The 13,961-nt window shown below is 39.0% G+C and overlaps 2 protein-coding genes across 3 annotated transcripts in view; one reads left to right on the forward strand and one right to left on the reverse strand.

Moving 5' to 3' along the window:
* Window positions 1-22: 22 nt before the first annotated feature.
* On the forward strand, window positions 23-11,126 carry oard1 (O-acyl-ADP-ribose deacylase 1). 2 transcript variants are annotated; one of them, XM_003220350.4, is made up of 6 exons: window positions 23-152; window positions 4,240-4,314; window positions 6,707-6,851; window positions 8,524-8,582; window positions 9,290-9,402; window positions 10,732-11,126. In XM_003220350.4, the coding sequence occupies exons 2-6, from the start codon at window positions 4,282-4,284 to the stop codon at window positions 10,832-10,834; spliced, it is 453 nt and encodes a 150-aa protein (XP_003220398.2). In that variant the 5' UTR covers window positions 23-152; window positions 4,240-4,281; the 3' UTR covers window positions 10,835-11,126. The 2 variants fall into 2 exon arrangements, with proteins under 2 accessions (XP_003220398.2, XP_062834527.1); XM_062978457.1 differs by lacking the exon at window positions 23-152 and adding an exon at window positions 340-360.
* The window catches only part of apobec2 (apolipoprotein B mRNA editing enzyme catalytic subunit 2), a 21,322-nt gene continuing 18,068 nt past the window's right edge, over window positions 10,708-13,961 (reverse strand). Inside the window, exon 3 of the mRNA XM_003220349.4 lies at window positions 10,708-12,791. The gene's annotated coding sequence lies outside the window, so the exon portion shown is untranslated. The remainder of the gene's footprint in view (window positions 12,792-13,961) is intronic.

Consider the following 13,961-nt stretch of genomic DNA (forward strand, 5'->3'; position numbering starts at 1 on the left):
CCCTCCCCCCGCCCCTCCCCACACACTCCGAGCGCAGGCGCAGTACGCAGAGAAGAGAAGCTCCTCCTGACAAGAGCCTCGCGCTGGTTTGAAAGCCAACGCGCACGCGCCGGAGCCGTTAGGAACTGCCGCGTTGCGCTCGCTAGCAGCTGGTCAGTCTCTGTTCTCTTTGAAGCCTCCTCGCGCTTTACTTACTACGCATGTGCAAGGCAGGGTCTGTGCGTGTGTCATGATAACTGGCGCGCCCCTTTCTTCGGCTGAGAATACAGTACATACTGTACTATGTGGGGTGATACCAAAGAGTCCAGTGCCTAGATGGGCATACCTAGTGGCTTCCGTTTTACGAAGAGAAGAAGGAGAGTGGGTTTCCCCCCAAGAGTGAGGGAGGAAGAGCGTTCCTGGCTTCTCCCGGGCGCCGATTGTGGGGAGGAGAGGGGTGGGCGCCATTTTCTCCGGCGTCGTGAAAGGGCTGGGAAGCCATCCAGTCGGGCTCAGCAGTGAGAAGCTGAAGCGGGACTCGGATCCCCAAGCTCTTCTCTTCCAGCTTTTTTTGGACTCCAACTCCCAGAAGCCTCGGCTGCCTTGCCTAATTAGGAATTCTGGGAGCTGAAGCCCAAAACGCATGGAAGGCCAGAGTGTGGGAAAGACTGCCTTAGGGTGCATCTGCGTTACCAAATTAATGCCTTTTGACACCACTGGCACATGGCTCAATGCTGTGGAATCATGGGAATTGTACCTGTACAAAGGGCGCATCTACACTGTCAGATTTATGCACATTCATTACCATGGCTCAGTGCTATAGATTGTTGGGAGGTTTTCTTTTCAAAGGTGGTGTCTCACCAAGCAAGTCTCAAGATTCCATGGCCATTTAAGTGGTGTCGACCGGTGTGATTCCCAACCTGTGGTCTGTGGACTACCAGTGGTCTGCAAGAACTAAAATATGGTCTGCGGCCTCACCGTTATTACTATGTATAATAACACAGCCCAACAAAAAAATTTTTCTTGGTGTCTTTGTTTTTAGGCCTGTTCCTCGGGTTATTTGAGGTGCTAATTCAGAAAATTGCATTGGATAGACCACATCAGCTCTAGATTATTAAATATGGCAAGCAGTTGTGTGTGTGTGTGTGTGTGTGTCAGGAGCAACCTGAGTCACTTATGGTGTGAGAGAGTTGGCCATTTGCAAGGACGTTGCCCAGGGGACGCCCGGATGTTTGATGTTTCCCACCATCCTTGTGGGAGGCTTCTCTCATGTCCCCGTGTGGAGCTGGAGCTGATAGAGGGAGCTCATCTACGCTCTCCCCGGGTGGGATTCAAACCTGGCAGCCTTCAGGTCAGCAACCCAACCTTCAAGTCACAAGGCTTTAACCCACTATGCCACCGGAGGCAAGCAGATGGCAGCTACTGGATGGCATATGTTTTATATCAGAAACTAGAACTGATGTGGTCTATCCAATGCAGTTTTCTGAATCAGCACCCCAAATAACCAAACCGAATCTAAAGATGACCAAAACCTGGTTTGTAACCCTTTTGGTATTAATGTTGGAGAATGTTTCCTGGTCAAAGTGGTCCCTGGTCAAAAAAGGTTGGGAAGCACTGGCGTAGACACACCAGGCATGGGCAAACTTCTATCCATCTGTATGCAGATGATACCCAACTCTACTACTCCTTTCCACTGACATCCAAGGAAGTACCCTGGATTCTGGACCAGTGCCTGGCAGCTGTGATGGACTGGATGACAGCCAACAAGCTGAAAATTCAGACAAGACAGGTCCTCCTGGTCAGTCGTGAGGCTGATTGGGGTATAGAGTGGTTACCTGTGCAATGGGGTTACACTCCCCCTGAGGACACAGGTCCTCAGTCTGAGAGTCCTCCTGGACTCAGTGCTGATGCTTGAAGCTCAGGTGTCGGTGATGGCCGGGAGGACCTTTGCACAGTTAAATCTTGTTTGCCAATGGTGACCATTGGAGCCCTCGGTGGCGCAGTGGGTTAAACCCTTTTACTGGCAGGACTGCTGACTTGAAGTTAGGGTTGTTGACCTGAATTTTACCGGTTCAAATTCAACGTGAGGAGGGCGCGGATGAGCTCCTTCTATCAGCTCCAGCTCCATGCGGATACATGAGAGAAGCCTCCCACAACGATGGTACAAACATCAAAAATCTGGGCGTTCCCTGGGCAGCATCCTTGCAGACGGCCAGTTCTCTCACACCAGAAGCATCTTGCAGTTTCTCAACTCGCTCCTGACATACACAAAAAAATTGCTGTGACCATACCTCAAAAAGTCTCAATTGGCCATGGTGGTCCACGCCTTAGTTACATCTAGGTTAGATTATTGCGATGCATTCTACGTGGGACTGCTTTTGAAGATGGCTCGGAAAATGCAATTAGTGCAAAGATTGGCAGCCAGGCTACTAACTGGAGCTAGCTATAGGGAGCACACAATGCCCCTATTAAAGCAGCTCCATTGGCTGCTGAAAAGTTTCTAGTCCCAATTCAAAGTGCAGGTTATAACCTATAAGGCCTAAATGGGTCGGATCCTGCCTATCTTCATGACTGCATCCCCCTCTGTGAACCGGTGTGGGCACAAATGCGATTGGTGGGGATGAAGGAGAGGGCCTTCTTGGTGGTGGCCCCCCGGCTTTGGAATGCCCTTCCTAGGGAGATTAGACAGGCCCCTACACTTTCCTCTGGGAGGGATTTGAAGATGTGGCTTTTCAAACAGGCTTTTGAGAATGCTTATTCCCTAGTTCTGTGCAGTAGTTGCATATCCTTGCACTTTATCCTATGCCCTCTCTCCAGTAGTTGCAGCTTGCAATTCTAGTTGTAGAGTACATTTATTTTATATTGTGCTTCATTTTTTTGTTTGTTTTTTTAGGCACTTTGTGCTATCTGTAAGCCGCCCCGAGTCTCTTCGGGGAGATGGTCACGGGATATAAGAATAAAGTTATTATTATAACTTCGTCCCTCCGAGTGTTTTGGACTTCAGCTCCCACAATTTCTAATGGCCGATAGTCCAAAACACTAGAAAGGCCAAAGTTTGCCCATGCCTGGTGTAGATACACCCTTCAGCTGCCACAGTCGTTACAAGGTATGGGAGTAAGCTGTCCTTGTGATTTCTGTATTTGGAAGTATGAATAAAGATTTGATAAAATGCTCACATTACTCATTTTATACACAGTAAGACTCAAAATAATTAGAATCTGGAAAAGCCTAGAGAATTTACCAATAAATTATTGGTTAAACAGGATGTGAGCTATAAGCCATATTGGAAAAGTTCACCTATGAATTAAGATTGGCAAAAGGAGACGTGAAAGAAGATCTGTTTGGTAACAGAGAAGCAATTTAATTAGCTTCATATGTAAAAGCAATGGCAAATTCAAGCATCAAACGACCAAGAAAAATTGTGCATGAACAATTAGAAAAATGTCTTGTTGAAGGCTTTCATGGCTGAAATCACTGGGCTGCTGTGAGTTTTCCAGGCTGTATGGCCATGTTCCAGAAGCATTCTCTCCTGATGTTTCACCCACATCTATGGCAGGCATCCTCAGAGGTTGTGAGGCCTGTTGGAAACTAGTCAAGAAGCAGCCAGGCTTTGAATCTGCAAGGCCATTAAATGCTAATCAGACTTGCCAATTGCAACATTTACACTTGCCTCAAACAGACAATAGTTTTTTTTCTCCCAACCTGGACATTCCACAGATATATAAACCCCACTTGCCTAGTTTCCATGCCTTGGTCCAAGAGGTACACATCCAGGAATGGCTAGAGAAACTTTCTCTGGAAGATCAAGTGTGGTTCACTTGTCACATCCAGAGGGGAAAATTGGGACTCTTGATTCATTCAAACGCAAAGCCTCCAAATATGATCACCTTCCCCTTGGCATGCACAAGTGTTTGAGCCCTACAAGAAAAGGAGTGTTGGGCTTTGAAGATATCCATAGCCCGTTATCCAGACTAAACTTGATATCTGAAAAATGTTGTTACTCAAAGTAGAGTTTAGCAGGCACCCTTCTCATGCTTTTATCCCAGAATGTTATAAGTGTAGGGTCTCTTTGACAACATGTTTGTGATTTGTTAAATAAAAAGGAAGTAAACAAACACATTTTCTGTTTTCAAGATTGCCATAGTGTTTCCTAGTGTTCTGATCTTATTCATTTTTTTATTAAAAAGCTATATTTTCCTTCACTGATCTTTCCAATTTATTTTGCTTTTTCTTAAATATGAATGTTAAATTTTGTTCTAGTCTTGAAACTGAAGGAATCCTGAAAAGGTCTCCCATATTATCATGGCTAGCATCAATCCTGAAAAAGAAGAAAGGGTATGTAGTGGAGTTTCTTTTATGTGCTATAATTTTATTTCACTGGTGTGTTGATTGTTGTTTTATCTGTCGTTGCAGAAATCTGGTCTGTACCAGTGGTGTAGGAAAATTTAATTTGAGCTGTTTACTTTCTGGAGAGAATGTATACATTTAAATTATCATAGAAATTTGTTGGATTAATTTTTGATAAGGGTCTTTTTCAGCTGTGTATGCTGTACTAAATAATACATGTTAAACTCTGAAATTCCAGTTGTTTTGGAATAAATTTAAATAATCTGTCTTTTTTGTTGTACTTTATATTCTTGGAAGAGTTTGATTTCCAACAAATAACAGCATAGTTGAGATCACTTTTATTACTACATACGGTACCTTCTTTCTGAATTTAAGGCCATTTGTCCAGGAAGGCATCATCCAAATCCTCAGTCTAGCCTGGGAGTTTGAAGTAGACTGCTGCAACAACACCTATGTTGTTTCCCTTCCACTTAATTTGTACTGAGATTCTCTCAGCTTACCTCTCACAATTTAAGTCATGGTTCTTTTCACAGGTATAAACATCCTTGACATATAATGCCCACTTGTCCTTCTTTCCTTTTTTGATCTGTTGGTCAGAAATAGGTTATACCTCTCTATTCTACATTCCAAAAATGAGACTTATCCCACCAAGTTTCAGTGATGCTTATTGTATCATATTTGCTGTGTTAAGAGTATAAGTTCATCTTGTTTATTTGCCATGCATTAGTGTAAATACATCTAAGGCCATGGGGCATTCCTTGTTATGTAAGGGTTTTTTCCTCTCACTGTTGGATTCTTGTACTTTTTGCCCTATTCTCTATAACAACCAGGGTATTCTCTAGCAGTTGATGAACTCCTTCCCTCAAGAATACTATCTTCCTCTTCCCTTTATTTAAAGTTCTCCTGATTAGGTTTGTGACACTTATAGCAGAAGTGCTCCTGACAATTGCTGTGAGGTGCAGTCCATCACAAGAAGCCATTTTTTACTGCAGACAAAGTCAAACTATTCCTGGTGGCACAATTTGCAGAGCCAGTTGTTCACCACCACTATTCTCTCCCTTTATGGGCTATGTTCTTCAACAGGGAGGAAAGATGAAATTACAATCTGAGCATCAAAGTCTTTCAGCTTTCTACCTAGAAGCCTAATATCCCGATACTTCATGAATTCTTGCCCCCCCCCCCCCCCAAGGATGCAGCATACCTCTCTAGACATCCTGTCAGTCTCACAAACTACTGTTTCTATTCCTCTCATCAGGAGGTCCCCTACCACCACCAAGTATGTCCTATGAAGTTTGGTAGGAGCCATTTCATGTGCTGAATCTTCCAATGTCATCTGCACATTTTCTGAAGAGTGACATTCCTGCTCTTGTTCCTATTCCTCATCAGCATCACTGATGCTGGAGATAGCTTTGAATCAGTTCTGTATCTCCAAATTTACAGAATGGATTCTGGTCCTTCTACATGTCACAGATGTTTGTCCCCTATGTTTGAAAACTGATATCCTCCTTAGAAAGATCACCTAAAACATCGTTCTCCCTAATATGCTGAAGAATAGATACACAGGCCTCTAACTGCTGGACCTTGTCTTCCAACAAGGCCACCTACTTGTGTTTGCTGCAGTCATCCTCCTTCAAAAATACAAACATACCACAACTCTTGCATGTGATTTCAGTAGCTTCCTGCCATCTGTATTTAGTAGTTTTAAGTACAGTAGAGTCTCACTTATCCAACGTAAACGGGCCAGCAGAATGTTGGATAAGCGAATATGTTGGATAATAAGGAGAGATTAAGGAAAGTCCTATTAAACATCAAATTCGATTGTGATTTTATAAATTAATCACCAAAATATCATGTTATACAACAAATTTTACAGAAAAAGTAGTTCAATACACAGTAATGCTATTTGGTAATTACTACATTTACGAATTTAGCACCAAAATATCATGATATATTGAAAACACTAACTACAAAAATGTGTTGGATAATCCAGAACGTTGGATAAGCGAGTGTTGGATAAGTGAGACTCTACTGTAGACACATAAACAGAACTCCAGGCCTTCCTTTCAGAACTGTTGGTTTTGGCTGTTGGCTGAGCCTGCGGGACTGTATTAGTATTGCATTTCCTTTTAAGGAATAAATCACTGGTTGAGACTGTGGAACTCTATAGCAGTGAATATTCGAATACAGTGGTTCTAAATCTTTGGTCCTCTAGGTGTTTTGAACTTTTGCTCCCATAATTCTTAAGAGCCGGTGAACTGGTTAGGATTTCTGTGAGTTGAAATTCAAAAACACCTGGAGGACCAAAGGTTGAGAACCACTGTAATCTAATATATTGTTCTAACACATATACTTACACCCTCATTCATTTTTAAAAAATCAGATTGTGTACAGACAGGGAGACCTGTTTACCTGTCCAGAAACAGATGCCTTGGCTCACTGTATCAGTGAGGACTGTCATATGAGTGCCGGCATAGCTGCAGTTTTTAAGAAGAAATTTGGAGGTATTCAGGAGCTTTTGAACCAACGTAAGTGACATAGTCAAATGAGTGCAATTCATTAAGTTTTGTTTAAAGAGAATGGGTGTTACATGATTTTCAAATCTTCTAACCCTTTTTAAATGTGTCTAAATATAACTTTAATAAAATGGAATATTTTGGGTTATGTCACCTTTGAAAATTATTAAAATATTATTGTCTGCCCTTATGTTGGAATGTTAAAATTCAAGATATTGCTGATTTTTCTGGCAGTTAAGGCTACATTTCCAATCCTGCAGAAAAATATGCTTATTTTTATATTAGTCCGCTTTCTGCAAGGCTAGACATAATTTTGGTGCTTCTTGGATTTCAAATGATATGAATTATTATTATTATTATTATTATTATTATTTATACCCCATTTTATCTTTCCTGAAGGGGACTTAAAGCGGCTTACATTAAAAGTATGACCACACAATTTAAAATATACACATATGCAAACATTAAAATAGAATCCAGCATAACAATATTAAAAAGAACACATTTAAAATCCATTAAAACATATTCAAAGCTAAAAACCACAACACCCCCTGACTTACAAATGGGTTTGTGAACTAGATGTAATCCCATTTTTGAGCTGTTGCAGTTTTACATACTGCATTCATACCTGTGTGTGCAGTTTGTGCCTCTGTTGCCTTTATATGTTCTTAACTTGGAACTGCAAGATATCAGCAGCCCCCCCCCAATACTTCAATTGGTAATTACAGTACATGTATCAAAAGTGGCTCCAGGAGTTATTCAGAAAATGTATTTAAATAGTATGATGCAAGAACTATACATTAGATTTAACTAACCATACTCTGTATCTGTGACTTCAAAGGATTCAACTGATGGAGCTGGAATCCATCAGTATCCTGTAAGTTTCAGGTTTTATATTTTAATTAATGTGTGTGTTTTGTGAAATGCATGTTGCACTTAAATTAGCCTTTTAATACATACTCCTTCAGCTGACTCAGTAATAACATTGTCCATTGGCTAGCAATACAATTTGAAAAAAATGTGGCTTGCTGGTCTATATTTCAGCTAATCTGTTTTTCTGAATGAATTCAATAATAATTGTATGTAGTTGTTTTTATCTCTGAAGTTGGTAGTCACTTGTCTAATCAAGACCATGTATAAGAAGAACATTTGGAACTGTTTCCTGACCGCATAGTTCTCAAAATTATTCCCAATATCATAGTTATTAAATCCTCTACAGGTTTGAGGGCTAAATTATTGCATGGCTATGCATATTTTGAGAGGTATGTCTTATTAATTGATAAAAACAGTTACATTAGTCCATAAATTAGAAGGAGTCATATATGAAGGAGAAATTATAATAAGCACATAAACAGTTTTTAGACATCATGGCAACTTGTAATGTGCTTGAATGGGGCACAGTAGTCCACATAGCATAGTCAAATTGTTGTGCTTGATCCTGTATGTAATATTCCAGAAATTAAAGTTCCCATGCTATAGTCAAAAAGGCTTAGTTGTGCCTTTTTGTTCCTTCTCCCTATTTCCAATCCATTGGGAAAAGAGGAGGGGTTTTACTGTAACTGCATCTTTAAATATGGCTCATAATTCTAGAGTGGATCTGTCCTCCAGATTTTGGAAAGTGTATATTTCTTGTGTGCTTCAAAACATCAACAATTCATTTAAAATGGGTTTAACTCTGTCTTAGAAAAGAAGACTGGAGACGTGGCTGTTCTGAAAAGAGATAACCGATATGTGTACTATCTGGTAGGTGTGAGACATATCATGTCCATTTATGAATGACAAATAAAACCTTACCTTCATGCATTCATCCTATCAGGTTGCATTGACATATGTAATTCAGGGTTGCTATTTCTAATCTCTTAAACGTTGAGTAGAGGGCACTCTGGTATTTTTAACAGTGCAATTTCCATTTTTGTTGACATTAGCATGTTTATAAGTATATTGTTTCCAGATTTCAACCTAAGTGTTATAATTATTGTGTATTCTACCATGTAACGATATGCTCATGTAGCAATTAGCTCAATCTACAGTAGTATGTTCATATGATCCCAGTTTGGGTAGTATAGTGGCCCTTGGTATCCACTGTGGTTTGTTCCAGGAACCGCTGTAGGTACCAAAATCTGTGAATGCTCAAGTCCCATTATACACAGTGATGTAATAAAATGGTATTGCTTATATGAAGTGGGAAAATTAAGGTTTGCTTTTCAGAATATTTTTCTGGGGGGGGGGGGATATAATCTAATGTCGTATAGGAGTTTTAACAACAAATTCATATTCATGAGTAGTCAAACCTCAGTAAAACTTAAATCCATCTTAAATTCAATGGGACCTACTCTTGATCTAAAGCTGAATTCCTTTAGGTTTATTTTTGAATAAATGTACAGTTTACAATACAATGTAGTTGATTCGAAATGCAGGTAACACTCATTTAATTTTACACTTTCTTTCAGATTACCAAGAATAAATATTTTCATAAACCTACCTATGATAATCTGCAAAAGAGTTTGGACGCAATGAAACTCCATTGTGTTGAAAATGGTGTAACTCGTATTTCTATGCCTAAGTAAGCTATTATTATTACTATTATTATGATACGTATGGAGATACGTATGTGAGTGTGTGCATGTACTGTAATTAACTACAGATCTTGAAATGATACATTTGCTGCTGGTGCTGAAATGTGATTAAAAGCATACAGTTCCATAGGCACTGGATGTGTTTGCCATTATTATCCATGATTTCTCTTATCCATGTTGTTCTTATTTGATATTAGTGTGACCGACACAAGTGGCTCATTGATGTTCTTATATAACTTTTAAAACTCTTGCAGCATTTTGTTGGAAGCCCCACTCCCTTGCAACACACATTTCTAGAACACTTTAGACCTTTCTCCTCAGTTCTGATCGTGCTGCAACTTAAACCACAGTGTAGCCTGGGAGAATGACACACAATAGGGAAGGGGAAGGAATTGTGTGAGGCACAGATGGCAATTCCTGCATAGTCTAGTTATTTCTCACTTTTTCAACCTAAAGAACAACTGATTCAGAATATTGGAATAATGACCTTAGGAATGTGCTATGGACATGACAGGCATTGATTCCTGGTTGACAGTTCTAGGGTATTCGAGGTGAAAGCACATTTGTAAGGCTTATGTTTAGAGACCTTTGGAGGCTTTTAAACAGAGGCGGGATGGCCATCTGTTGGAGGTGCTTTAATTGTGCTTTTCTTGCATGGTAGGGGATTAGACTGGATGGCCCGTGTGGTCTTATTATAACCAAAGTTACAATAGTATTTATTAAGAAGTAAGTACTATAGATGAGGTAAATTTCAGAGTAAACATTGAAGTTTTGAGGATATATCTGTATAATGAATTGGGAGATATAAATGTGTAACTGTACAAGTGTGGTGCTATTTCCATAACCACATTTTCACCTAATTCACATACATAAGTCTAGATATTTTAGTCAAAAAAATCAACCCAAAAAACCTGAGTCAACTTATCCTCAGGTCAGTGTGATTACTACCAGTATATTTTAACTCTTATCAAAAAGGAAACCATCCCCTTTTCTGAGCAGAGTGGCAAAGGGCAAGAGCTTAGTCCTCACTCTGTTCTCTCCAGTATGGCAGTGCTAGGCTTTTTAATGCCTGAGCCAATAAGTGTTGGTGATGGCCAGAGATGGCTGATCCCCTGAGGTGGAATTGTTGATTTCCCCTTTCCATAGAATGACCCTTGACTTATCCACGGGTTATATGAAAATCCATAATTTTGGCCCCCAAATCTGCCTTCGACTTAGACAAGAACATGTATGGAATATTTACTTTGACATTGCCTTTGTATTTGAGTACATCTCAAACAAAAATGACCAAGTCAGTTGGATTCTTTATTTTCCAGGATTGGCTGTGGACTTGATCGTCTGGATTGGGAGAGAGTTTCAACAATGCTTGAAGAAGTATTTGAGGGTACAGACGTTTATATTACAGTTTATACTCTTTAATTCTTGCAATAATTGTCTTTCTGTCTTGATTGCTACACTGTGTACCTACAACTGATTTGTAAGAATTTGGTGGTATGATTTTAATGCTATCATTCTTCCATAATTGCAGCCATTTCTTACTTTTCTGTTTAGTTTTCAGGTACACCCTTGTTTTAAAAAAATGCATTGCAATAATTTGCTATTTTGTCTTATATTTTTGAATTAAGCCCCCCAAAGTGTTACACTTTAGTGGTTAGTTGTTACAGATGTATATGTTCAATTAAAAACAATAAATTTGTATTAGTTAAATAACTATGAGTGTTTTATTTTGTTTTCTATCCATTTGCAATGGCACTGTCAGTCACTGGATAAATGCTAAGTTCTAAATATGCATAGCCAATTCCACTTATGAAATTGAATTCTTGGAAAGTTCTCTTAAAGTCATATATAAGAAAATAGCAAAGAAATCATACCTAGACAACACTTAAATATAAAGATTTTTTCCAAATCTTCCCAGATACGATCTTATCCTCTCCAGTATTTGATCTTGTAATATGTCATCAGTGTTTTCTAGAGCGATTATCTATGCATAATACATATTGGAAAATGTGTGTGGAATGGATACATGAATATATCTATAGTATCCATTTATCTTATTCCCTTATTAACTATATTCTGCCCCCTCGGGGATCTAGGGTCAGGAGAACAGAAATGTTAAAAAATAAAGAAACTCTGAGGATCATATTTCATGTTCACTACTGGAACAACTTTCGTCAATAGTATTCCACCCCCAAATTGGCTTCAGAAGATTTGGGGATCTTGTAGGGCATGTGTATAAGGGAAAAGTTCTGTAAGCAATAACTGCAAAAGGTTGTTTTCATGTACATTTCCTAAAAGGAACTCATGAGAAAGCAGATCCCCTTTCCCATCCTCAAATGGGGAGTCACACATACCATACCTATTTGTCAAAACTTTAGCAGAAATCAGGTTTCATTCTTTCAGAGGAGGCTGCTAATTGAGGAGATTTTATAGTTCATTGATTTTCTAGTGAAGAGGTGGCAATATCTTCTACAAATTTCTAGAATGAAATTCTTATTTGGAGCCTAGACGAACCTACAATGTCTGTCATAGTCAAAGCTAACAAGGGTGCTTTTTGAACTGCAGATTTGATAGTTATGCAGGCACATACCTAATGGGCTGCCTTGAATGCAGTAAACAGAACTGACTACATTCACTTTTTTGGGACACAGGTTAAATTTGGCATTGATATTATAGAAACTGGTACTGATCACAATTTTTCTCATAATGGCTTGTGAACCTGTGTGGAAGAAGGGCAAAAAAATTGGAACATTCCTCTGAAATACTGATTTTCCTTTTACTATTTTCTGAAAAATGTTTCCTGAAGGTTATTTTGGTAAGGGTAATATGTTGTTTTTTAATTTTATTTTCAACCATAAGCTTGTTTCTGGTAGAACTAATATCAAACTCTTTTTGCTGTGACACAATTAACCTTCATAATATGCTATGGATATTAATTATGCATTATGAAAAGAAAGAGTAACACACTTTTAATACTTGATTTTCTTTGGTCTTGAAAATCTCATTAAAAATAAACATTGGCTAAATTTGTTTAATTTGCAGCATTATTTTAAGGAGCTTTTAAATTTGTCTTGATTTGGTAATCTAAATAATGCAATGATGAAAGGGTTTTGCACTGCAGTTCTTTAACTTCATTTCATCTTATAATCCATTTTTTATTCCGTATGAACAGCAGTAGTGCTGGTTTATGTGTTTCCAACAACCCAAATGCCTACATGCAGCACAGTAAATGTATTTTTAGTCTATCAGCATAGTGGCATGTCAACCAGAGACTTGTAATAGTGTTTTTTCTGTTTCAGATTGGCTCTGGAGGACTGAATGGGAAGTCCCAGATGTCAAAGTATATCATGCTTGTCTCCACAGTTTTGGCAGATTTCTCCTGGGGAGAGAAAGGGAAACTTAAGTTGATGTTTCACTTTTTAAAAATGTCTGGAGTTTTGTGACTCAAAATAATCAATTTCTTACCAGTTTATGCTTATTGTGAAATGGACAAAATGATACAAAACTGCTTTATTTAGAAGGGAAGCGGGGATGAAGATTAGACGTTTTCCCCTGTGTTCATTCTAAATACGAAAAAATATTCATGTGAAAATGAGAATTCCTTTTGGGCTTGTATAACTCTTCCAGATTTTCTTCAGACTTTTATAATCAGGCTGGTGTGGGACTATAGTTTTTATACTGTTGAAGTTTCAGATGAAGTTTGTAGTGATTCCATGGGTTTTGTTCATAAATTTAAAATGTGGCGTGAAAAATAGCTTCCCTCTTTGTTTCATTGCCTGATATAAATTGATGAGAGTTGGAGCACTAACTTTGTCCTGCGGGAAAGGCAGTACTTCTTGAAGTAGACATCTAGAACCTCTAACTTATAAAATATTGTGCAGAATATACTAAATATAGCTTGGATGTAGAGTATGGGCTCTGTGTGCAGAGTCCTACATTTGATCTCTGGGGGGTATTCTTAGCCATTTTCTAAAACTCAGGAGAGTCACACCAGGGCCCTCCAGATGGTGTTGGGCTATAGACAGCCCCAAACAGCATGACCAGATGGTGACAAGCTATTGGTTATATAGTCACAACCAAATGAAGGGTTAAATGGGCCAGTGTCCCAGCTCGGTGTGAGGCAGCTGCAATGCTTTTGTGCTACTTACACTGACATTACCTGAAAAATTGATTCCATATGCTGGAACAATAGTGCTTCCACATGTTAACAGGAAGTTTATGGTATTAATGCTATGAGGAACATTTCCGAAGGCATTTGTTTTGTCTATTATTTATGAGGCAGGCCATAGCATGACTCTTCTGAAATGGGGTGGTGGGAATATGCGTCTTCTCATTTTTGCCCATCTTAAACTTTTGTTTTTAAGATTGGGCAGAACCAAAATGCAGAGATGGCCCAATAGAGTGAAAGCTACAGTGGCTGTTTCAAGAAGCTCATTTTAGGTTAGAGTTAATTGCATTTTTTTGGTGGGACTTTTGGCCAAAATAACTAAATAAAGGTATATAGCCTTTATTACTATATTCCTTAACTTGCAAACTGGGTCACAGTTTG

The sequence above is a fragment of the Anolis carolinensis genome, chromosome 4, assembly GCF_035594765.1.
Source record: "Anolis carolinensis isolate JA03-04 chromosome 4, rAnoCar3.1.pri, whole genome shotgun sequence".
Lineage (NCBI taxonomy): Eukaryota > Metazoa > Chordata > Lepidosauria > Squamata > Dactyloidae > Anolis > Anolis carolinensis.